Raw genomic sequence first — 24,071 nt, 5'->3', positions numbered from 1 at the left:
ATGACTTATCTTTGTCTGATTGCAACCCTACTGCCCCTGTGCTGCTTGCAGACACTCACAGGAAGTGGGTTGGAACATTGTGTTTTCAATCCTCCAACCCCCAATTGGGGGGGGCAATTTGTGAACTGCTCCTTGTGGAGTTTGCTACTATATGCAGTGTCCAGTTTCTATAGTAGCAGCAGGAACATATCCTCTGCGGATACAGAGCAGGGAGCCTTTAGTGTGGTTGAATTGTGAGACAAATGTAGAGTTTTTGAGTGAAGACAAAAGGTTTCCAAGTAATGTGATTGTGCAATTCTGTTTTGTTTTGTTTTTCCATTTTGCACTTACTGCAAATCAGACAAGTGGTCTCAGGACAATGCATGCCCAACTGTTGATGGAAAGTTGGGGTAAGATGCAAGCTGAGACTAGGAGGCATGGGATGAGCTGCTCATGCTATATAGAGGATTTTGTGTACTAAACTTATTATTCTTGCACAAGTTGAAACTTTCAAAAAAGGGTAACTGTATTGCCTCAAAAGCCATAAGAGAGCAATTCACTCACTGCATATATGGGTGCCATGACAAATGTGTGGCAAACGGCTCCCATAGTCTTTTGAAATGATTGGACTGGAAATGCATGGCACTTCTTGTGGTAAGAGAGGTCTTATGTCTGTTGTCTGTGTTCTTTCAATTCAGGTTAATATATATTGTAAGAATAGGCTATCTCTAGTTTCTGTCTTCTGTGTTTGTCCATTGTAGGGCTTTTATGTATTTCAGTATTTTGCTTTGATATATTTATTTTTTAAAAGTTTAATTAAATTCTAACTCAATCCCTGTGTCTTGGTCAGGAGAAGGATTCTGAATACACGTGTGTCAAAACTTCTGTGAACTTCATTTCCTAAACTTACTGTGGAATCCTATGAATATCTGCTCAAAGGTCTCTTGTTCTACAGCAAAGACGGCAACCTTATACCGCAGCTTGGGATTTAAGCTGCCATAGTTCTTTGGAAAATATTTTGCCGGTCCTAGCTCCAGCTACAGGCACAAGAAACAGGCAGACATGTATCAGGGTGTAAGAAGCAGCCTTCTGTTTTATGCTCATTCAGTTCTTTCCTGCTGGTAGAAATCTTGGTTCCAAGAATGACAGGACCACAGTTAAGTGCAAGAGATGTTTATTGACAAGGTAGGACATTTTCTTGTATTTGAACTAAATGCTCTGGCTGTCACCATACAGAATGAAGTAGAAGATGTAAAGACCTCTCTACCAGTGGTTCCCAAACCCCTACAGGGTTTGTATTTTCATGGGAGGGAGGGGGGCGGTGACTGTGCTGCAGTGACAACAGCTCTATTGCTACTAAGGGGCTTGTTTTGTACCTGAGGGGCACAGCTGACCTCTTGCAGGCTCCTGGAGGCTTGCAGCCCCTTCCGATATCCTCCTTTCATGTGAAACGGAAGTAGCTGCTGTTCAGAGATAAGGGCTATTTACGCAGCCATGGAGTACATTGGAAGGGGCTGCAAGCCTCCAGGAGCCTGCAAGAGGTCAGCTCTTCACCCAGGTAAAAAACAAGCCCCTTAGTAGTGATGGAGCTGTGGTCACTGCAGCACAGTTGCTGTCGGTGGAGCAAGGCCACTTCCCTTAATGGAATACCCTGCTACTGGTTCCCGTGGTGGGTTGCAACCCACCACTTTGGGAACTGCTGCTATATACCATAGCAGCCACTGGAGACTGCTGCTGTAGCGTCATATATTGGAATGTGCTCCTAAAAGTAACTACATGCACATACCTCTTTGCAGGCAATAAGCTAGTACATGAGGGAGAAGGGGTGCAAAAAACCTCTTTCCTTGATGTGCTAGTTTTCCACATGAAAGGAAGCAAACACACATGAGAGCATTCAAAGATATGATGCCCCACCTACAGTCAGTATAGCCTAGAACAACTACCTTATGTGCTAGGTTTCCTAAAAAGCAGTGGGTAGATGGTGGGGCTCCTATAGTAGGACAGACCACACCCATTACAGTAGGAGTGCCAGCCTACAGCCCCATTCAAATGTACGGCACATCAGTGTTAAATTTCTGCCATTTTCTACAGCATTCCTAGGTTCCTGCAAGGCAGCCTGGGACCCAGAGTTCTAAGAGGATATCTTGAGAACTTACTGTCAAGAGACACTCACAGGACTCTAGTTTGTGGGGCAGGGGGGACATTTTAAAAAACCAGCTGAAATATGGTGACCGGGCCTTACTGTCTTTTATAGTACCCTTACATGTCATTTTTTCAGCTAAAAAATGGCTGCTCAAAGCAGGTTGGGAAATGGGTTGTTCATTCTGAAAAGGTATGGAAAATACCACTTGGTCAGATTAAAAATAAAAAGGCATGTCACACTTAATCATGCTAAACAATGCAATCTTCATAGGGTTCCCCAAAGAACTCTGGAACTTGTAGTTTTGCTAGGAAACTGAGGGACTGGTTGCTTCCTATGCAGCTCCCACTGTTCCTTGGTTGGAAGCCAGGGTGGTGGTAGTTAAAACAGTTCAAATAAACTTATTTAAAAGGTGTAGCATAGAATGCCAAAAGAAACTGTACTTCCATGCTGGTTTTTGTTTTCTTTAGAGGGGCAAAACTCATATAGTTTGGGCTGCACAGTTATTCTGGATGCGTTCAGAGCACTATTCCCAAACAGGAATGCTCCAGCAACAACTTCCCCAGTACTTTACTCTCCGCTGTCACAATGACACCTTACTCCACAGTGGGCTGACATGTGGGCACTGCAGAAGCAACATGGAGTAAAATGTCAGTGGCGACAGTACAGATGTAACTATAGTATAGCTGGAATAAACTATTGCTGTTTAAAAACATAAGTGATAATTGCAAACATTCCCCCTCAGTTAATGAATTGCTTGTTAGGCCACTACAAGCATATTAGTGTGTGCTCCCACCTCCTTGCTTATTTAGTGCTTTCGCCACCCTAAACACTGACGATGAGTTTGATCTGGAAGAATTTCAGCGCTGTATGCCTGCTGAGCACCAACAGGACAGCAAGATCTGTGAAACATGCCCTCAGCATAGCACTTTCTGCTCTGTTGCACTTCTAGAGAATTCCTGTGCAGTTGTAGTCTAAGAGAAGGAAGTCAGGGCTAAGCCAAAATACATCCCTACACCTAAGTTTTGTCATCCTTTTCTCATCCTTTTCTCATGCACATTTAGCACCCACAGCAATGGCACACCAAGGAGTTCTAGTGACTGGGGGGGGGGGGGGGGGCCTTTCCTAGGCAGCTCCAGCACAAGCGCAGAGACTAACACCCTCACTCTTAACTGGCTTTATCATGTAGCACCACATCATGCAGGCAATGAAGAGTGATGGCAACAGTGATACTTCCTGGAACCTGCTGAGAAAATAAACCATACCTGCCAGTCACTGAACTTCGAGGGGGGGGAGGGAGGTAGCATTGCTGCTGGCTTATGAAACATGCAGTGGCCCCTGAAAGGTTAGTGGAGGGGTACTTTTGCTAATATTTCTGCCCCACAGAAGCCACATTTTCCAGAGGAGGTTTAGGCTCATTGACAACTTGTTGGGAGGCAGTTGGCTAGTGTGGTTTTCAGAGCAAAGCTGTAAAAAAGGGGCATTTGACAGCTGAGTACCAAGAGAAAAAAAGAAGGTGGGGGGAGTTGAGCAGCAGGGGACCATGGCCAAAAAAATACCAAATGAAAAGTGATCATTGCATACCTGGATTTTCTTATAAGAGATTTTCAAGCTGGGGGGGGGGGGATCAAACTTTTCAGTTCAAGAGACTGAGCAAAGTTGCATTTCATTGAAAGTCAAACCTGCTAGGACAGAGTTCTCTCAACAGCCCCCCCCCCCCCAAAAAAAAAATCAACAACTGTAGAACTCTTCTGCCATTGCTTCTTCCACCACTGCCTTCCAAGTACTTTCCATGCATAACTCAGAAAGGAAAAAAAACAAGTACTGCTACACACAGGTTGAAATCCAGGATATATAAGAATAATTAGATTTTAACTTTTTAAATAGCATATAGAACATCTTCAACATGAGCAAAGTGCTTCATTTTCATTTAAGACAAAATTAAAATAAAAAATTCCTAAATGTGAATTATCTCCAACAGAGCCATGAAGCTTCTGTTTCCTAAATTAAATCAATTAAAAAATAAAAATAAAACAGCAATACAGCAGCAGGGGTGAGGCTTCAATCTTTTGGCACCTTGAAGCTGTCTTTTTCTTTCCTGATGGCTCCCATTGTCCGGATGGGGTCCGATTCCCGGGCGTGTTGCTGCACGGTTTTCTCTCTGGTGGTGGGGGGTGTGTGTGGAGAAATACAGGTTATGATGTGGTTTGCTGAACAGGGAAATTTCTAGGTTGAGTGCACCTTTAGAGATGTTTGATTTCAGAAGCTAATAGAAGCAGGAGAATATTACAGCACATATATTACCCACACACCTGTCACACCCAGTGGCATAGCAACAGGGGGTGGTGCGGAAAGCACTGCAGGTGCCACAAGCAGCCATGGTGTAAGCAGCCCCTCCCACTTGTTGCCATTGCTGCCCAGAATGGCTCTAATTCTGGGAGTGAGTGGGCGGGGCCACTTACACAGCATGTTGTCGTGCCTGCAGTTCTTACCGCCCCACCACCAACCCTGTAGCTACACCACTTGTCACACACATTGACCACAAGCACTGAAAAAAGATCCAGCACACATATTCTGGAATTCACTGCCACAAGATGCAATAACAGCCTCTAACTTAGAAAGCTTTAGAAAGAGATTAGATGCATTCATAAGAGGGCAACCGTATCAGCAGCTAAGGGCCACCATAGCTAAGGAGCTCCATTCTCAGAGGCAGGCTTTAACTGACTACCAGGTGCTGGGAAACATGACAGCAGTTTATATATAACAAAAACAAATGTAGTTCTTAACATTTGATGCTAAAGCAAATCTATCCTGCAGATGTTGTGTGCTCATGCATCACAAAAGCACTGTGAAGCACCACACCCTCTCCATATGCTCACACACACACAGTTGTAATCCAGGCCTCCAGAGATCCAACTGGACCATGCACATTACCTCACTCTCATGAATGGATTGTAGGTGAACTCCTCACCAATTGTCGATGGGATGGTTGGCTCTCCACTATCATATTTTGCCTGTGAAAAAACAAGATGACTTCTGGATTTCTGAATATGAACAGGAACCCTAGTCCTCCAGGGAGATCCCAAGCCCAACCCCTGAATTTTAATTCAATTAAAAATAAAATAAAACCCAAAGTCAAAAGTCTAGCCCTTGGTATAAAGAAAAAGAGATAAGGAAAAAGCAGGCAGACAGGATTTTACTCAAAGGGTCGATAAGGAGAGATGCTGCTTCCACCTTCCAATGTTCCAGCCAATTACATTGAAGGCACTGGACTGACTGACCAGCACCTGGCACATATTAGTCACATGCCATTTTGCTAAAATGTTGTGGAAATTAAAGTTATATGATTTGTTACATATCAAGCACTTGTAGTTAGGCACCTGCTGTTTTGGATTGATTTAGGAGTCCAGCCCTCCGGCGGTAGTGAAGCAACAGTTCCCTCCCCCCTGCAGGTATACACTAATGCCACTGGAGCACTTGCCACTTGCCTTTGCCCAGGAAAGTTTGTGTTGGATGGCGCTATTATTGGGTTCCACATGCCGTGCAAACTTTAAGTTGTTGATGGTATATTCATGACCACAGTAGACTTTCTAGGAAGGAAATAAACAGAAGGAGGGAGGGAGTCACAAGGCAACTGTTTGTCACATTCTGTGATCTTAGGTCAGTCTTGTCTAGTGTTCACTGCCAGATTATGACTTTAAAAAAAAAAAATCACAGACATTTCTGTATTTAACATGTTCTGGTTTGGAAACAACAAGAAGAGGCCTATATAGCACCCTCATGGCAAGCAAATGTAAGTATAGGATAAGTTTATATGATTTGGGTGTATTTGTTGGGTATAAAGATACTTTTAGAATTCCTTTTTAGATATTACTACATTTCAATATTGGATGCCACACTGAGTTTAATATAAGATGGTCAAAACAATTTTAAAAGATCCAGAATGGTTTGTTCTGGAGCTGTGAAAGACCAGGGCCACTGCCAGTAGCGTAGCGATAGGGAGGCAAAGCGGTAAGTACTGCAGGTGCCACAACACGACCTATAAGTGGCCCCTCCCACTTACCTTCACAGCCATTCCAGGCAGTGACAACAGCACCCAGAAGACGCCATTTGGTTCAGCAAGCACCTGTGCATTGCCGTCACTGCCAAAAATTATTCCTGCAGCAAGTGGGAGGGGCCACTTACACAATGCATTGCCAACACCTGCACTACTTACCTTTTGCCCCTTCTAGCTATGCTACTGTTAACTGCGGGTTCCTGCCCAGACTCACACATGAGAACAGATTCCCTCCTTGTTTTCAAGTTTTCCTTTCAAAGTACATATCACCGCACCCTCCCCAGAGTGGAGTACATGGCCCTATCTTTTCTGTATTCATCATAATGGCTAGTATTGTGTGTGGGTATAAGAGCCAATTGTACCCTATAGGCTTCACACTGGAATTACTTGCTTATACGAGAGGAAATTGACATGTGAGATCATGGATTCTAACTGCTTAATTTGGGTGAGGTGAGTGGAACCCTCTCTGTTATTGGGAAACAACTGGAGTTTAGAAGCCACTGATGATCTACTGCAAATCCTTCAGTAGCACCAGTAAGTGATCCTTAGTGCCAAAAAAGTAGTGCCAAAAAGCCATCCTAAGCTAAATTCACACCTGTCCATCTCCCATCTAGAGGCCTGATTTGTTGATTACTGGGAAAGGTCATTTGCTCTCTAGCTGGGTAATCTGGAAGTTTCTCGACTTGTGAACATAAGAGAACAGAAGTCACGACAAAGCTCCTACACTAACTGGTCTTTCCATCCGTTTAACTGTTGTGGTTTCCTTCAAAGCATCCTGGGAACTGTCTGTTGCAAAGTTGCCAAAGAATTTTCTGTTAAGATTTCCCAAGGGGTCCCTCACAGAACTACAGCTCCCAGGATTCCTTGGGGAAAGGAAATGACTGTTAAGATAGTCTTTAATATTGATGCTCTTTTGGGGAGGGGTAATCTGTATAGTACCGTTTCAGGTGGGAGGCGCCCCAAGATCTCAACCAGGGCCTTGTACATTTCATCAGGGGTTCCTTCAAAGAACTTTCCGCAGCCAGCCACAAAAAGTGTATCCCCTAGAGAGGAGAGAGAACAGAGTGTTGGCGTAGTTCAATCTCCGTGTTGAGGGCAATATCAAGTCTATGTTCTGTACAGCACCTGACACACTGCCAGAACTAAAGAAAATGCTTAACAGCAGCACAAGTTATTAGAGTTCAGGACTACTAGCCCTAAACTCTTATTTAGCAGAGTTTGCAAGGTGCTTTATGGTGCATAAGAAGAGATACAGCCCCTGCCTACGGATTTTCAATCCACACAGTCTTGCTCATCTAAAGACAGAAAGAAAAGTCTCCAGAAATTAAGAAATTTTTTCTTCTAGTGGCAGGGAGGAAATCAGGGTCATGGAAGACCAAGGGAGGTGAGGTTTTGATAGTACAAGGGGACAGCTTTGCAATCCAAAGCGGCCTCCAAGACAGAATCAGTTTGAAAAACAAAAAAAGGGGTATTCCAGGAAAAGGGTCTCAGTGACAGGTAGTAAGAAACCCTGAACAAAACAGAGAGGGCAAGAAGAAACCTTAAGGAGCAGTTAGGAAGAAAGTGTTGGGACAGAGTGGAGACAAGGAAAAATTTAATATTAGGAGTAAAAGTTTGAAGCTGCTGAAGAGTCACCATAAGAGCATGAAAGGCTCTATCACTAAACATTTCTGGCAAAGGGAGATAAAATTATAACACCCAATTAGCATCAGAATGCAGTTCCTAATTCTCACAACCATGGTTAAAAAGAAAGGGTCAAGCATACACTGGGCATTGTCTGCAGAGTTTCAGTTTCATCTGAAGTTCAAGCTCTCAGAGTGGAGGTTCTGGCAAAAAGACTCTCTCATATGGGATTCCCAAGATCAGGAGAGTACACAGACATATTCTAGAGACTTGTGCACTGGAAACAAAGTACATTGCAAGTACCCTGCCTTCCACGAATTGTTTACATCGGTGCTGTGGTGCTGGAATGCCCACATGGAAATGGTTGGAGGGCTGCAGCCCCGGCACGCCCAGTTCCACCCAAAACCTCACCCGTGAACACGGCGGGCACCTCCGAGCTATTTGGCTTTGTCACATAATAGCAGATGTGTCCAGAAGTGTGGCAGGGAGTAGAAAGGCATTTCACTTGGAGAGAGCCCACCTGGGAAAGAGAGAAGAGCTCAGGTCATTAAAGTTAGAGTATCATGAAAGCACTCTGAAAGCAGCACTTCTCGGCACAACACAGCTTGAAACACCCACAAAGGTGGACAGCAGCCAAGTAAGAAAAAGCACCTTGGAAGCTTTTGCGACCCAGCAACTCTGATCTGTTGTAAGCCTTACTCAGTAGTTCAGGAGGTATCTTGAGTCAGGCTACTGTTTCAGTGGTGGAGGAGTAAGCACACTCTCAGGTTGTAGAGAACGCTTCATCGAGCAGAATGGAAATCATTTATTCTCAGCTATGTCAAAAACAATTCTTGTCACTCTGAGTGAAGAAAACAATTCAGTCATGTACATGAACCAGATAGCTCCTTCCTGGGGGGATGGACAGACTTAACAATGAGTGAAAAGTGATCACAAAATCCATTTTAAAACAGAATAGGATCTAAAACGGGCTTGAAACAAAAGAGGTCGTAGAACACTTCTGCAGAGTATCTACACTGGTAAATCTCTGTGGTTGGAAGTCAAAGGACCCTAACACCAAAACACCTTGCTGCTGTTTTGCCCTGGTCGCCCTCACAAGGCACTCAGCAAAAATAAGAGAAAATATCCAAAAGATGCAAAAGAAAAATGAGCTTAGAGGTAGAAAATACTCTGGGTTTTAAATTTTGCAGCTCTTTTTCAAAAGGCACTGAATACAAACATACACAGACGTGTACATTAAGATGGAGTAATTGCTGCAGTTGCACTCAGCACTACACGTACACAATGAAAAATGGTGTTAAAAAATTATAAAGGCCACATATTCACATTGTTTGAGATTGAAGCACACACCAAAGGATGACGAAGGTGCTCACAGTTGGCTACAGGCCATGGTGTCTATCCCATCAGAGAATTAGTAACCCAACTCTTAGATTGGGATCTCTTAGGTACGAGAGCCTTTAAAAAAAAAGTTTTGCAACTGAGTCTCCATCTGCCCAAACCCCTTGCACTAGTACCCAAAGTAAATAACAGCTAAGAATAACAATCTATTCTGCCCAATAAAGAATTCTGTACAACTCCACAGGTTGCACACGCCCACATCCAGAAAAAGTAGATCTAGCTCAAAATATCCCCCTGCCTATGAGATATATCCATGGGCCAGTTAACATGGCAAGCCTCTGACTGAAAACTCTCAAAAACAGGTCAACCTCTACTTCTCCCAGAAACCAAAGCAAACCACCATTGCTCAAGTGTGCCTTCTGCCCAGAGGCTACCACACCAGATCTGCGTATGCAGCAGCAGATACCTCCTTGCTGTGCTTGCAGGTAGCAAAGAGAGAAGCAGCAGCTTTCCTTGCCCTTTGCACATGTGGGGCTTGTCAAGAGGCTATCATGTGAACTGACTTGACTATCTTCTGTCCAAATGCAGACTTTTGCCGCAAAATGATGCACGGAGGAAGCCGGAACCTCAAAAGTGATGCAATCTTGGGCTCTTTGACTGAATTGGGTCCCCTGGGAGGTTCCTGCAGCCAGTGGCCATCTTCTGCTGGACAGATGCTGTCATGCATCTTCAGGCAGATTCCCCTGCTCAGGGCAGATGCTTTTCTCTCTCTCCATTTCCCATGGCAGCTCCATGCTTGTGACCATCACATAGCTTGCTTGGCATGAGTAGAAGAGACCGTTTTGCATAACTCAAGTCACTCCCATGTGCATCATGCAGTTGACCATGTGAATGACCCATAATGTCAAGCCAGGCATCCTATCTTCTGCAAGCAGAGAGCTGTCAAGCGCAAAGGAAAAAAAAAAAAAGCAACTGCTATGCGCAGGGCACTTGCGCGCATCAGCACTCTGATGGAATGTGTTTCAGAGGGTGTTTGGGCAAACATGTTCCCCCCCTTTTATTTTTACCTGAAATGACATAAGATGAGAGACTTTCTGCGTGAGGGCTCCAACCCTGCTATCTCCCCCGTACACTTGTAACCCCGGCTCCATCTTTACAAGTTTCTCATTGCCACCAGCATGGTCCCTAGAAGGTCAAAATGTCAGACTTTGGAGGCTATGAAAACACACAAGATGCATCCTCGTACAATGCACATGAAGACAATGACTATTCAGTCAAGTTTCATGGTTGAGTGGGGATTTGAACCTGGATCTTCCAGGTCTAAGTCCAACACAAGAACCACGACACCATCCTGGCTCCCATCTGTTTAATGACAACACTTCCTGCTTAATGATGTCACTTCTAGCCCTCAGCAGGTACCATGAATGCTATTCGGCCCACTGTATGAAATCAGTTTGACACCCCTGCTTAAGACCATCTTAAACAGAACTCATTGAGCAAAGAGCCTCAGATGACTCACACAAGTGAGCCAAGCCACACAGCAGAAAAGCACTTGTGGGGGGAAGCAGGAGAGAAGAACTGCGTGTCTAGGCAATCACACCTGACCCAAAAGGTTCTTTTGGAGAAGCTGTGGCATCTGAACCTGTCACTTCCTGATCCCAATCATAGTGACCTTGAGTGCATGTAAAACCCAAAAAACCCAACCATCAAGGCCTCAAACTTAAGCTAGTTTTGAAACCAAACTCAAACAGGTTCAGATGCCACAGCTTCTCCAAAAGAACCCTGGAAATTATCAACTTGTGCAAGCCCCAGCACTTTTCTCATAGAAATTTTTTTCATTTTGGGGACTGTAATTGCCAGAGATTTCTGGATGGGAAGCCATGGCAATTGAGCAGACTTGAAACTGGTGGAAATGTCAGGGTAGATTTGACTTGAGTTATCCACAAAAAAAATTCTTTATGCTTCTGGACATCAGTTTCCTTGATCCATTAAGCCCTGGCACGCTAGAGGGAAGAGGGGGGAAAAGCTTCTAGCTGTGTGCAAGGAAAAAGGAGCTTCTTGACCCTATAAACAGTATATATTCCTGGCGCAAGGTCACTTATACATTTATTTTTTTAAATCAACACACAAAAAGAGGGTTACCAGTGGTGATGCGTAGTAAGAACCGTGGTAAGTTTCACCCCATGCTTTATGGCTGCATCCACAACCTATAAGAAAAGCAGGACAAGGAAAGGGTTAGCCTTTCTACCACAACAGCTTTAGTCACAATCTACTGTCCCTGTTCCTTTTGGGAAACTATGCTGACCTCTTGATAGGCCTGACCCAACTGAACAGATGCAAATGGTCATTTTAGAAAAGAAATGTCTCAAGGGGTGCCAATGAAGGTGTGATCGTCATCCAAGAGGTGCATCCCAGGACGCTTGGCAATGCTCCAAAGGATTTTGAGGTGAACCTCTCGGATTCTGTGGTGACCCCATTCATGTGGGAATGCCATTACTTGTAATGACATTATTTACAATTTGACAGCACATGTTAACCATTCAAGCTTCAGTGTCCCCAAAATGTAGGTGGCCACTGGCTGTGTGAAACTAGAAGAGATGCCATTAGAGGATGACTCTCCTCAATGGCTAGAGGAGATGCCATTGAAGGTAGTGGGAGCAAAATGATCCTGTCCTTCTAATGAAAACACTGCTCCCATTGGTTCCAATGATTGTCAATCAATCTGGCATGAAGAGTGCTGTAGCAAAACAGAACTAAAGGCAGTTTTATTGGAGATACTGCTGTACTGGAGCAGGCAGGTGTTCAGAAACCCCAGTGCCAAATGTTCAAGATTTTATAGGAAAAATCAACATTGTAAATTGTGCCCGGAAAATACAGAAGCCACTGCAACACTTAAAAACCTGGCAGGATGCATCCTCCACTATCTTCATTCCAAGAATTTTTCCCCACGTCAAGTCACAATGTAAGGAGCTATTTGGGCCAGTAATCAAGCACCAATAGCAGGTTGTCACTGTTTTTTTTAAAGTTGAAAGTTACTTGGATATACCCTGGATTTTCAACCAGTAATTTTCATCCAGCAATTTTCAGCAGCAATTTTCAACCTTTTACATATCATGACACACTGAGAAAGCACTAAAATTGTCAGGGCACACCATCAGTTTTTGGACAATTGACAAGGCACACCACACTGCCAGCCAGGGGCTCACATCCCCTAATGGCCCTCAGTGGCGGACCTCCCCTCAAGGCGCCCTGGGACAAAGCGCTGTGAAGCCGTCACCCCTCCCCCCCACTTACCTGGATCGCCACAGAGCCTCGTGTGACTCCAGGACCGACGGGAGAAACCATCTGTGACTTCCCCACAGTCTTAAACTGTGCTTCCACAAATCCAGAAGCACAGTTTCCAACCATGTCGGAAGCCACATTAGAGCTTCCTGCGCAGTCCTGGAGGTGCACGAGCTCCGCGCCTGGGGCTTTTGCCCCATTCTTCCTATGGGTGGTCCACTGCTGATGGCCTACTAATATATGACCCCCAAAACTCCTGCAGTATGCCAGCAGATCATGCATGGCACACCATCATGCCATGGCGCAGTAGTTGAAAATGGCTGCCCTAAGGGCAGCTGCAGACGCTGTGTTGAAATCAACTGTTTCCTTGAATGGCCAAATCCTAATTTACTGTCCCCCACAACATCCTGAGAAAATTGAATTTTTAAATGTACCACTAAATTTTTAGCAGATTCAATGTTGTACCCAGCCTCTATAATTTGAAGCCAAAGTATACCTCGTTCTTTCCTCAAATATGAACATTCTTGTCTATATCTTTATTTAATTACAAGTTTATATTGCCTTTCCTCCAAGGAATTCAGGGTGGGGAACATAGTCCCTTCCCTCCTTTTGTCCTCACAACAACTCAGTGAGGTGGGTTAGGCTCAGGGATAGTAACTTGCCCAAGATCACCCAGGAAGCTTCATGGCTCAGCTGGGATTTTTGAACCTGGATCTTCCAGGTCTTAGTTCAACTCCAGAACTCAACTCAACACCATCAGGGCGAACCCCCAGCCCCCAAAACTTGGCTTCCAGGTTCTTAACTATCCCAAGCTACTTCCTATCAACAAACACTTCAATCAAAACTGTGGCTTCACATTTTGACCCTCTACATACGCACATATGCGCACACACGTAAACAAACATACTAAAGGGGGCCAGTCTGGAAGGGGTACCTTCTGGGGCTGCACAGGGTCAACTATGGCAGCCTCCTTGGTTTCCTCATCAATGAGGAGGTACATGTAGTTGTCTGTGAGGGCTGGAAGGAGAACCACTTTCATGTTGGCCTGCGAGACTAGCTTGGACGGTCTTCTCTCAAACTCTGTATGGAGGAAGCTGGTTCGAAGATGTGGCAAACCTGCGAGGCACAAACAAAAATGGCAACTTTTAGTGAAGGATTGGACCTGAGGGCCACACTGGGAGAGTAGCCATAATACCCTGGGCAAAGTCAGTTATGTGACCTAATGAAGGAGTAGTTTGGCTCAGAAGGAGAGAATTGCGAGATAGGATGACAGTTTAACAGTCAAAGAGAGGCAAGAATCTGAGAGAACAAAAGGAAGTGATCTTCAGGAGGCATTCTGGGAACACCTTAAGTACAGATGTCCTTAAGCCTGGTACTGGAGGTCAATTCACACAACCAGTCTTGGAATTTTTTGGTCTTATCCTATCTCCTCCTCACAACAGTCCAAGGTCACTCTGCTGGTTTCATGGCTGAGCAGGATTTCAAACTGAGGTCTTATCTCAGTCCAAGACCAACATTCTATCACCTTTCTGAGGGAGAAAGAGAAAAGTTGTATCTATCTTACAGACAAAATGATTTTCATTACCATTCCCTCTTCCCTGCAGCATGGCCAGATTATCTATTCTGAAATCCTTGTGCCAAGAAAATCCTCAAAATTCTCAATTTTTGAACAGAAATCTTGAAGGGGGGGGAATCAAACTGCTCTTCTCTGGTCTTCCTGCCCCTTCCTCTCCTCCATCTCAACAGCACCTTGTCGATTCAACTTCCAAAGTGAAGGGACAATGTTATATAGTGGGTCCATGCAAATAAAGGAAGGCATAGTGATAACAGCTCAATACATTTATTCCATCTTCAGAACAGAACCTAGCAATGAATCTGAATGAATCTGACACAAGGCAAACACCCCTGGCTTTTATACCCTTTAGCTCCGCCCAGACTCCCTATGATTGGTGCAATTGAAACATTAACTAGAGGGCCAATCGGATGGTAGGATTTTGATCCATCACCCAATTGGCCAGCCATAAGTCTGGGCCAATCAGTTATGCAGGATTTCGATCCTGCATAACTTGCATACATAACACACAACCACCATTTTCCTTGGCAATTTCTCTCCTTGGTTCTCATTGCTGGATTTATTCAAAATGAAACTTAACTGAAATAGCATGCTACCCAACAGTGCAATCCAATGCACGTCTACTCAGATGTCTCATATACTCAGAAGTATGTGAAGTACACATGCATAGGATTTCAGCCTAAATGTACTTTTTCAAGAAGTCTGCTGAAAATCAGAAATGTCTTTCATAAAAAGCAGCTGTGGAGCCGGGCAATCTTGCAGCATGTTAGGGCAGAGGAGCTGACCCTTTCCCTGCTGAAAGTGACACACACCTCATGATATTTGCTACAGAGAGCCCTTTTAAGGGCACACAGCATTGGGAGATGATTTTCAGCAGGGGAACTCTCAGATGAATGCACATAAAAAGTGTCTGCCTTATCCATACATGTAAAGAAAGGAAAACATAACTCCAAAACAGTATCTGAGTAGCTAGGATTAATTGTGGCTATGATCAGGCTCAAGATCCTGTCTATTTTGAATTTAGAAGCAATATTCTAGTAATATCTTTACAGCAATCCTGGAGCTTTCAAATTCACAGGAGTTCCAGGCTTGATGTTAAACAATGCAAAAAAGTAAGGATGGGTGCAGTGCAATAGCCCCCAGTCAGCAGTTTATAAGCCATTATGCAGGACTCACACCAATTAGCCTCACTAGGCAGCCAGCGTGACCTCAGGTGGAACTCAAGGCTTTTGAGATGAAGAAGAGAAGATGTCGACAGGATCCTAGAGAACCTCATCACCCTAAGTCTGCACAGCTCCTCCTTACCTGCACTGCATCCTAAGACTCTTACAAAGAGTTCTTGAAACCTCCTTAAGATTGCGTGTCACTTTGGTTAATTCTCATACAGAAATTTCTAGAATGTAGTTTTGGGATTTCCCGCCCCTTGGACCAACAGACCTATGCACAGTTTTAATGACCATTAGAGTTTTAAAACAAACACTTTTGCCACCTGCAAAACAAGAAAAGAACAACAAAAAAACTACAGCAGAATTAAAAAGCCAACATTTGCTGCTGGATGAAAGGGCTAGACTGCCAGCTACTACTGACATATGAGACAATACTGACTGTTGAGAAAATATAGTGCCTGACAATGATGAGTGGAAAAGACACAAAGACACAATCATTATACGCTGTGCAAGGAGAAACATTTGGGTACATAATAATCCATTTAACTGGTAGAATTCCTATGTAGTATATACATAACAGAGGAAGCTGCCTTATATGGAGTCCAGCTTATTGTCTTTATTGACTTGTAGTAGTTTACCAGGAGTTCAGACAGAAAAGGGCATTTCCCCTATGGCAGTGTTTTTCAACCAGTGGTATGCATACCACCGGTGATACTTAAGGTGTTGTTCAGTGGTACTCCTGGGTCCCAGAAGACACCCACTGCCCGGCAGCAAGACTGTGACATGATGCTACAAACAGCAGTAGCTCGGCAGGCAGAGCTCCCGCACACGGTTTCACACGTGGTTTCAGGCTTGAAAAAGCCCATCCACTTATCCTGAGCCTCTTGTTTGTAGCACTGCATTAGGCTTCCCAACTCAGAAGTAAGTAGCAATGACAAGGTACTTAAGATAATTAGGCCATGAGGAGTGGTGCATCAGGAGACAAAGGTTGAGAAAACACTGCCTTATGGAATATGGTCCAGTCTTTCAATTTTTGCTCCAGTTAAGCACAGCGCATCAGGCTATGAACATCTAAGCGAAGACTCTCAGGGTTGATGATAATGTGTGCTCTCTTTCCCAATAATGCACATTTCTTTCCTGTATCTTTTAATAACTCTGTGCAGTTGAGAAAGAGCCTGCACACTACTGGACTTCTAAACTCTTTGACAGTCACCTTCATTTAAATCTCTAAACACAGCATGGTAGGAAGGTAAGAAGGTTAGTGAGCAGAGGCATAAAGTATTGCTTGAGCAGACCTTGAAGGAGGGCCTCCACAGGAGAAGGAAGGGGGGGCCCAAAGCCACCAGTGCCTCCTCCATAACTAGGGTCAAGGATGGGGGTAGTCATGCGCCCCTCCCCTTAGCATAGCACCCAGATCAGGTGCACCTCAGACTGCACCCTAGTTAAGTTTCTGTTGGTGTGATGCACAAAACACCTTCCTCATGAGTGTAAATTCACACAGAACACCTCTCCTGCATCTAGCGACCTCCCTGGGGGAAAAAAAAGAAGCATTCTGATTGGGTAAAAAGAATACAAAACAGAGGTCAAAGCCTGTGTTCTGACTGATCATTCACTTGTTCTCTTGGGTAGAGCACATTTACAGGGAACGTTGTGCCTGTTGCCCAAGAGCATTTGTGTTTATCTCACAGCTTTAAGTAGCACAGTAATATTTCAAAAAACCTTTACAATTTTCAAGGTGTGAATAAAAGGCCGTCTGCTATTTTTGTGTCAACAGCTGCATGTCACCATCCCTCTGGAATTTAAATATAAAAGAATACAAGTCACACACCACATGACCTTTACTCCTACAATCAATTCCTTGAAATATGGTGGTACATTTTTCACAAGCACAAAACACTGAGGGACTAAGGGAGACCTGTCAAACTTATTGACTGATTGATACACCTGTCAAATGTTTTATGTTCACATGTCACATTTTTCATGAGCGTGACAAACCTGAAGTGATGGAAAATTTTCCCTTACTAAATTCTTCTATGGAAAATTGTCCCTAACAGTACATGTCTACTCAAAAGTAAGTCCTATTGAGTTTAGAGAGACTTACTCCAAGGTAAATGGATATAGCATTGTAGCCTAACACTACTAAATTCATTTTACGAAGCAACGCAGAGAAAGGAATTAGTACCAATACAGTATAGGCAAAGCGTGTAGTTTCAGGGTTCTAATTTTACTTTTATCCCTACTTTCTTTTTGTCTGTGCGTGTATGCGTACATGGGTCCATCTCACACATGCACAGGCTTGTGACTTGCAAAGCGGAGTGGGGGTTATTTAAAATGAAATCAAATTGCACATAATAATCCCAACCAAGTTATAAATTTATCTGATTGGTTTTGCTTTGACTTGCAGTCAAATCTAAAATTTTGTATTCCATCTTGGATTGCAAATGAAAACAAAACAAATATTATAATTAGTTTTGATTTCACTTCTAGGAAACACAGAAAGCAGGGTCTAATTTTTTTGGGGGGGGGAGTTGAGCTGGAGTTGTTGGAAATGTTTGTATATAACATTATTGTATGTTGCTCTTACACTTCCACATGTATTCCAAATAAATAATAATAATTTCTATATAAAGCTTTGTACTGGTTTGAATATAATATTTCCACTACATACAATGTGTTCCTTAATGTTTTCCTAATAAAATATTTCAGTTCAAATACTTGTGACTATTAGAGAATTTATAATACTTGAGAATTTATACAGCACATAAAATTAATATAAGATATATTTTTAGTTTTGTTTGCTGTGCAGCTATATATAAAATTCAGAAAAACATGCCCAAATCAGATCTCTATTTAGGGCATTAGAAAAAAAACCCAGTACACAATTGCTGCAAGACTGGTAGTAGAAGAGACCTACAAATAATCAATTGATGCAAAGTTTAAAGAGGACCTTTCAAGTGTTAATGATCATGATACCTGTGCCCTACTCCTGAAAGTGAGCCAAGTTGCATGTTACAAGGAAAGGCAAATATCCCAAGGTCACTGCTACTCTGTTCTGGAGGCCAGGTCTTTCCCAATGCTGCATTTGGCAGCTAGACCCTCAATGCAAACTGTTAACTTTCTCCCCCCGCAATGAGCCAGAGCTGCTGCGACAGGGGACACCACAAATTCCTCCAATTCTGCTTTAATGTTGGCTAACCCAATGCACCCCTCTCCCAATCTTTCCTCACCTGTTTGGCAGTTACACCTCTAAAGAGCAGGTGTAGAGGGAAGGCAGGCAGTAGAAGACAGCAACTACAAGGGCAAAGAGGAAGGGAAGAATCAGCAGATTTAGAAAGACACGCCAGTTTACATCAAGAGTCTAAAGTCTTCGTCAGGGTTCCACTTATGAAATTGCTTCAGCCAATCAGGTCTTCTCTTTATCCTCCAAGAGCAGTTTTCTTATATCACACTGTACAACTTAATCCAAAATGTGCTGAATCACCCACAAACCCCTTCAGAGGAATGCCTCTGCTGACAGAGGTGTTTCTCCCAGAGCAGAAGAACCTGTTCCTCTCCCAAGACACAAGTCCTCTTTCCGAGAACTGCTTCTCTTATTCCAGTTTTTATTACCAGTAATCAAATCCCCCCCCCTCACCCAAAAAAACAGTTGTAGCATGGAAAGAACATACAGTCAATTCTAGTTCTTTTCCCTTTTGCACAACACAAGAATCAGGGGGTTCCACTGAAACTGATAGGCAGGAGAGTTAAAAAATAGTTCTTTACCAGCATGTAATTAATCTGTGAGATTCCTTGCCACAGGATGTGATGATGGCACCTGGCCTACATGCCTTTAAAGGGAGATTAGGCAGATTTATGGAGGAAAAGTCCATCACAGGTTACCAGACAAGAAGATTATATACAACCTCCGGCTTTTAGAGGTAACCTAGCTTATCGCTGAATGCCAGATGCAAGGGAGTGGTAAAAAGATACAGATATCATGTTCTCTTGAGTGCTCCCAGAGGCATCTGGTGGGCCACTGTGAGATGCAGCAGGATCGACTAGATGAACCCTTGGCTGATCCAGCAGGGCTCTTCTTATGTTCTTATGTTTAGGGCTTTCATTGTGCATTTTTTCAGACTTTTATGTAAAGTCTCAATAATCCTGTCTCAAAAGCAGCCCTGACATTTAGTAGTCCCATGTGATAGACTGGGGTCTGGGATAGAAAAAACCATGGCTCACCTCAATTTTCTTACTGAGCTAGTGACCGAGCAAAATTCGAACCCAGGTCTTCCCAGGCCCTGTACCACACTAGCTCCTAGAGTTTTTCACACTGAGCACTAGTATAAATTCCATGGACAGAAATTATAGGCTCTTGGAAAGCTGGGTATTCTGCCATGGATTCCTTGAGTAAGCAACTCCCTTCTCAGCCTCAGTTCCCCCATCTTCACAATGGGAAAGACAACAGTCTACTCATAGGGTTGTTGTACAGGTGATGAATACCATATGATACCACAACTAGCTTGTAAAATTAAAAATGCCGTATTGTTGACTTGATAACATACACACCAAGCATCCCCCCAAAAAACAGAAACCCATGTCAAGGACATCCTTCACACAATCATTCTCAGTAAGGTAGCACCTACCTTCCATTCCTGGATCACACCACAGTTATGAGGAATGAGCCAGCCGCACTGGCCATTAAAACTAAAAAGACCAATGGTGAACTGCAGACAGCTGCTGAACTTACTGATGCCAGTTATGAAGCTGAGTGCAAAAATAATCAGTTATGCTCCTTGCAAATTGATCAGACAATCAACTGAACCTGAGCATCGTGTAACGTGAACAAACACCCACTGCTGCCCTCAGGAATAAAGGTTATAGAAGCCTCTGCTAGGTATTTTTCCATGCTCTTGATGTTCAACACACTAAAAGCACTGCCACCAATGAACATGACACTTTTGATGTTACGACTGTAAATTCCAAGGTTCTTTTTTGTCATGCCGACATTTTCTTGCTTTTCCTTACTCTGCAATTTGTATGGAAATCAAACAGATAAACGTACTCTGGAATTAAGGAGCAGAACCCATTTCCCAAAAATCCAAAAGGTGCACAGCACTGCATATTCCAGGTCTCCTTAAAGCAATGTGAAGTCCACAAATGCTACCATTTCTGGTAACTGGGTAGTGAGGCCCCTTTTATGCAGTGGCTCTCTCATAGCCAGTAGGAGGGTGAGCAACTGATCCCAGTTCAACACAACCTAGTATACCTCCCAGTAGTATATGAATATCCTAAATATCAGCCTGCACATATTTATGCAAATCCACCTGTTGACACCAAAGGTGATGTGACCCACCACAGGTAATCAGGCAAGGGATTATTGACAAACCTGTTGTCAAGGTCTTGAATGGTCCAAGTAAGTAACAAAGGATCTTCCTTCCTGCCCAGTAATCTATGGGGCATGAAGTTATACAGCCTCCTCTTTTCCAGTCCAGAAAAGAATAAAGAGACTGGGATGACTATTCAACCTCTGCAAGCTCCCCAATCCAGCTGGACTGGTCTCCGCCCATCCACCCTGCTGTCCCAGAATGTTGTGTTGTCAGCAAGGCTGGCTTACCACAAGGGTGCCCCAAAAGCAGGATGGGGGAGAATGTCATTTTTCCTGGGCACCTCCTATGCCACCAGTTCTCCATTACGAGCATAAATCCAGCAGTTCAAGCTATGAAGTCACACTGTCACACTGGAAACAAGAATTTACAGGGCCTCAAAAACAAGCCAGGTAGTGAATGTGAAAGTGAAAGACTGCATAGAAAAGTGCCAAACATTCATTTTCCTTTTTGTTTAGTGGTGAGGGAGGGGCAGAGGGAGACAAGAGGATGAGAAGTTTAAATGAGGCTCCTTGCAAGTCAGAAGAAACTGGAGTTGTCCCCATTCATCCTAAAGATTCTTGACTATAACCCCTTTTACTGCAGTTTGGATCACAAAGCTGTTAGACATCATGCCACAGACATCATGGAGGAGACTGGAAATTCATTGGTGTCAAACAGCTCTATACAAAAATCTTCATGGACTCCACCCCTCCATCATGCCTGAGCAGAAAGGAAGAGCCACAGCTGGCAATTTCTAAGGGAGTGAACCAGCAGGTTGCATCACAACAATGAAATCCTCAAAGATGAGTCAGACTCTGTCCCAAACACAGCACCACTGATCACACAACATGGGGATTGAAACTGGGTTTCAATTTAGGCATTTTCCATACAGGAGAGTAGACAGTGTTAAGGCAGCAGTGAAAGAGAGGCTGTGTTTATAACAAACAAGCATGGATGTCTAATAAGGAAGTGGAAACACACACACACAAACAAAAGCCCTTGAAATATCTGTATCCTATCAAAAGTTATAGCCAAGTAACCAGAAAAAGAGAAACACATGCTTTACATAACAAAAAAATGGATTTTTTAAACTCCAAACTGACCAATGAGACTGATTGTTCCAAGAGCCAAGGAGGGTGTTATTATGACACAGTGGGGAACCAATAAGGTGTTAGTATGAGTCAGCTTTCATTTCTATGTACCAGAGTTAATATTAGAACTCTTATTCAGTCCTGTAAGTGTCATCAAGTTGGCCACGGGTTATTTGTCGATTACTAATTTGTTGGGTGACCTGTACTGTTCTATAGTAAAATAAATAAATAAAATTAATGGGGGCAACACTAACCCTAGTGATGCCACTGCATTTACATTGTGCACATGGCTTTGTAATTTATTTTGTATGGTCTAGTACGGGAGGAGGCCCATCATGGGGGTGAAGCAATGAACAAACCTTAGTGACACCTCTGATGTGAATGAAGCTCAATGTAAGCAATGTTGTCCGCAGTTTCTGGCCATACAGGAGATGTATCCTGTACACATCAACTGGAGAGGGGCTTTCAAACTGCATTTAAAGCTTGATTGGAACTGACAGCCCTGAAAAAGTCTTGTGCCCAAATTGATGGATTGAGCCCAAACATCTCTCTCCTGTCTAGTTTCATAACCCCACATTAGCCAATGACTTCTATCTGAAATGGAAACTACCATGAACCACTCTGGTACTATTCAGCTCAGGTAAATAATTCCCCTGATGGATTGGAACTGCTGCTTCAATCCAGGTCGCCACTTGCCCAGCAATAAAGAAGAAAGAAAGGCAAAGTGATTCTTCCCTTTGGAGTCTTCCCTCTCCCCACAGGGTGACCAGATGCCCTCTTCCTCCAGGACATGTTCTCTTTTCCAGCCTCATGTCTTTTCCAGAACTTAAGTGTCCTCCTTTTCTCTGTGAGCAGCCCTTGCAGGCAACACATAGCCTTCTTATAATTAATAAATTATTTATAATCAAAATTATATGTAAAGCAAAAACTCACACAGAGGAACATATACTTGCACATGCATGCACATGAAAAGAGAGAGTTTCTATAGTTTTAAATTTATTAAAAGTAATACAGTGTAGCAGTGTTTCTCAAACTGTGGGTCAGGACCCACTAGGTGGGTCACAAGCCAATCTCAGGTGGGTCCCCATTCATCTCAATATTTTATTTTGAATATATTAGACTTGATGCTACCATGGTATGTGACTGCATTGGGGAAAATGTTACAGCTCTGTAGTTTTAACAGGTTACTATGTATATGTTTTTAACCATGACAGTAAATGGGACTTACTCCTGGGTAAGTGTGGGTAGTATTGCAGCCTAGGATTGTTAAACATTTTCCAGCTTGATGACGTCACTTCTGGTGGGTTCTGACAGATTTGCATTCTAAAAAGTTGAGTCTCGGTGCTAAAAGTTTGAGAATCGTTGCAGTATAGTGTTTAAATTAAACATATGAAATCAATATATGAGTGTTTTTAGTTTTTGTTTTGTCATGTCCTACACTTTTCATGGATGTCCCACGTTTTGGGGTATCTGGTCCTCTCTAGAGGTTATGACATCCGGTCACCCTGCCTCTCCATGGGCAATATGAGGTGGGGGACCCCTCTTCCACCTTCCCCCCAAATTGGCCACCCCTCCAATCTGCCCACCCTTGCACTCTCTTCTTCTGGCTGCTCCTATCACACATCTCAGCAATGAGCCAGAGCGCAGCCGGGCCAAATACCACTTCCAAAGCTGCCGCTTGCTCCCAGAGTCCCACACACTCCTCCTCTGCACAACTTAGTGCTTTGCACCCCCCCTCCAGCTATGCCACTGGCAAGAAGAGCAGCAGAATCTCCCATGCAGCACATATTTCTACTAGCTCTATCTCTATTGTACAATATATCCATTTTGCTGTCATCATGGCTTCCCCACCCGAACCCTCCCCCAAAAAGAAGCCTAAGAAGTGTCACTCTGCCACCCCATGCAAGAGATCTCTAGGCGAAACTACAATTCCCAGGGTCCCCTGGGGGAGAGGGAATGATTTATATTAAAACTCTTAGGTCTGCAATGTAAATATGCACTGAAAACAAAAACCCAGGCAGAGGAACAGACGTTAGCACGTGGAAAAAGAAAGAGTCCCGTGCTGCTTAAGGGGGGGGGTGGGGGGGTCTGGAAAGGGGGAGCTCCTTCCTGCCTTGGGAGAGATGCACCCCTAGGTGCCAGCCCTGCTCTTTGGGGGATCAAGGGGAGGCATGTCCTTTGGCACCCTCCTTGCCCAGCCAAGGTGCTTGCAGCAAGCAGGACCTTCTGCCACCCTGCGCAACGCAGGACCATGCGAGCCCTTGCAAGGCTGCCCTGCCTTCCTCCTCCTCCTCCTCCCGCTGCAGCACTTACCCGATCGCAGCCCCAGGAAGAGTAGCGCGCTGCCCAGCCTCCGTCCGCCCCCATACACCATGGTCCAAGGCAGAGCCTGCCCAGGCACTGCGTCGGGTGCAGGGGCAGCAGCTCCCGGCCCCTTTCCCTTTCCTCCCTGACCTGCTGCCGCGGCCAGCCAATCG

At 44.0% G+C, this 24,071-nt stretch overlaps 1 protein-coding gene across 5 annotated transcripts; it reads right to left on the bottom strand.

The window, feature by feature from the left end:
* Positions 1-1,136: 1,136 nt before the first annotated feature.
* On the bottom strand, positions 1,137-24,069 carry LOC136658730 (hydroxyacylglutathione hydrolase, mitochondrial). Of its 5 annotated transcripts, XM_066635576.1 has the most exons (11): positions 22,823-22,882; positions 20,752-20,874; positions 18,386-18,449; positions 13,354-13,535; positions 11,280-11,344; positions 10,205-10,322; positions 8,211-8,319; positions 7,116-7,219; positions 5,608-5,709; positions 5,054-5,133; positions 1,137-4,280 (listed from the first exon to the last, which is right to left on the bottom strand). In XM_066635576.1, exons 4-11 carry the CDS (start codon positions 13,456-13,458, stop codon positions 4,181-4,183), a joined length of 783 nt encoding a protein of 260 aa, XP_066491673.1. In that variant the 5' UTR covers positions 13,459-13,535; positions 18,386-18,449; positions 20,752-20,874; positions 22,823-22,882; the 3' UTR covers positions 1,137-4,180. The 5 variants fall into 5 exon arrangements, with proteins under 5 accessions (XP_066491673.1, XP_066491672.1, XP_066491670.1 ...); XM_066635575.1 differs by lacking the exons at positions 20,752-20,874; positions 22,823-22,882 and adding an exon at positions 23,908-24,008; XM_066635573.1 differs by lacking the exons at positions 18,386-18,449; positions 22,823-22,882 and adding an exon at positions 23,908-23,979.
* Positions 24,070-24,071: the final 2 nt, after the last annotated feature.

Source organism: Tiliqua scincoides, chromosome 8, assembly GCF_035046505.1.
Source record: "Tiliqua scincoides isolate rTilSci1 chromosome 8, rTilSci1.hap2, whole genome shotgun sequence".
Classification (NCBI taxonomy): Eukaryota; Metazoa; Chordata; class Lepidosauria; order Squamata; family Scincidae; genus Tiliqua; species Tiliqua scincoides.
The sequence above is the reverse complement of the archived record's forward strand: the minus strand, read 5'-3'. Positions and strand labels throughout refer to the sequence as shown.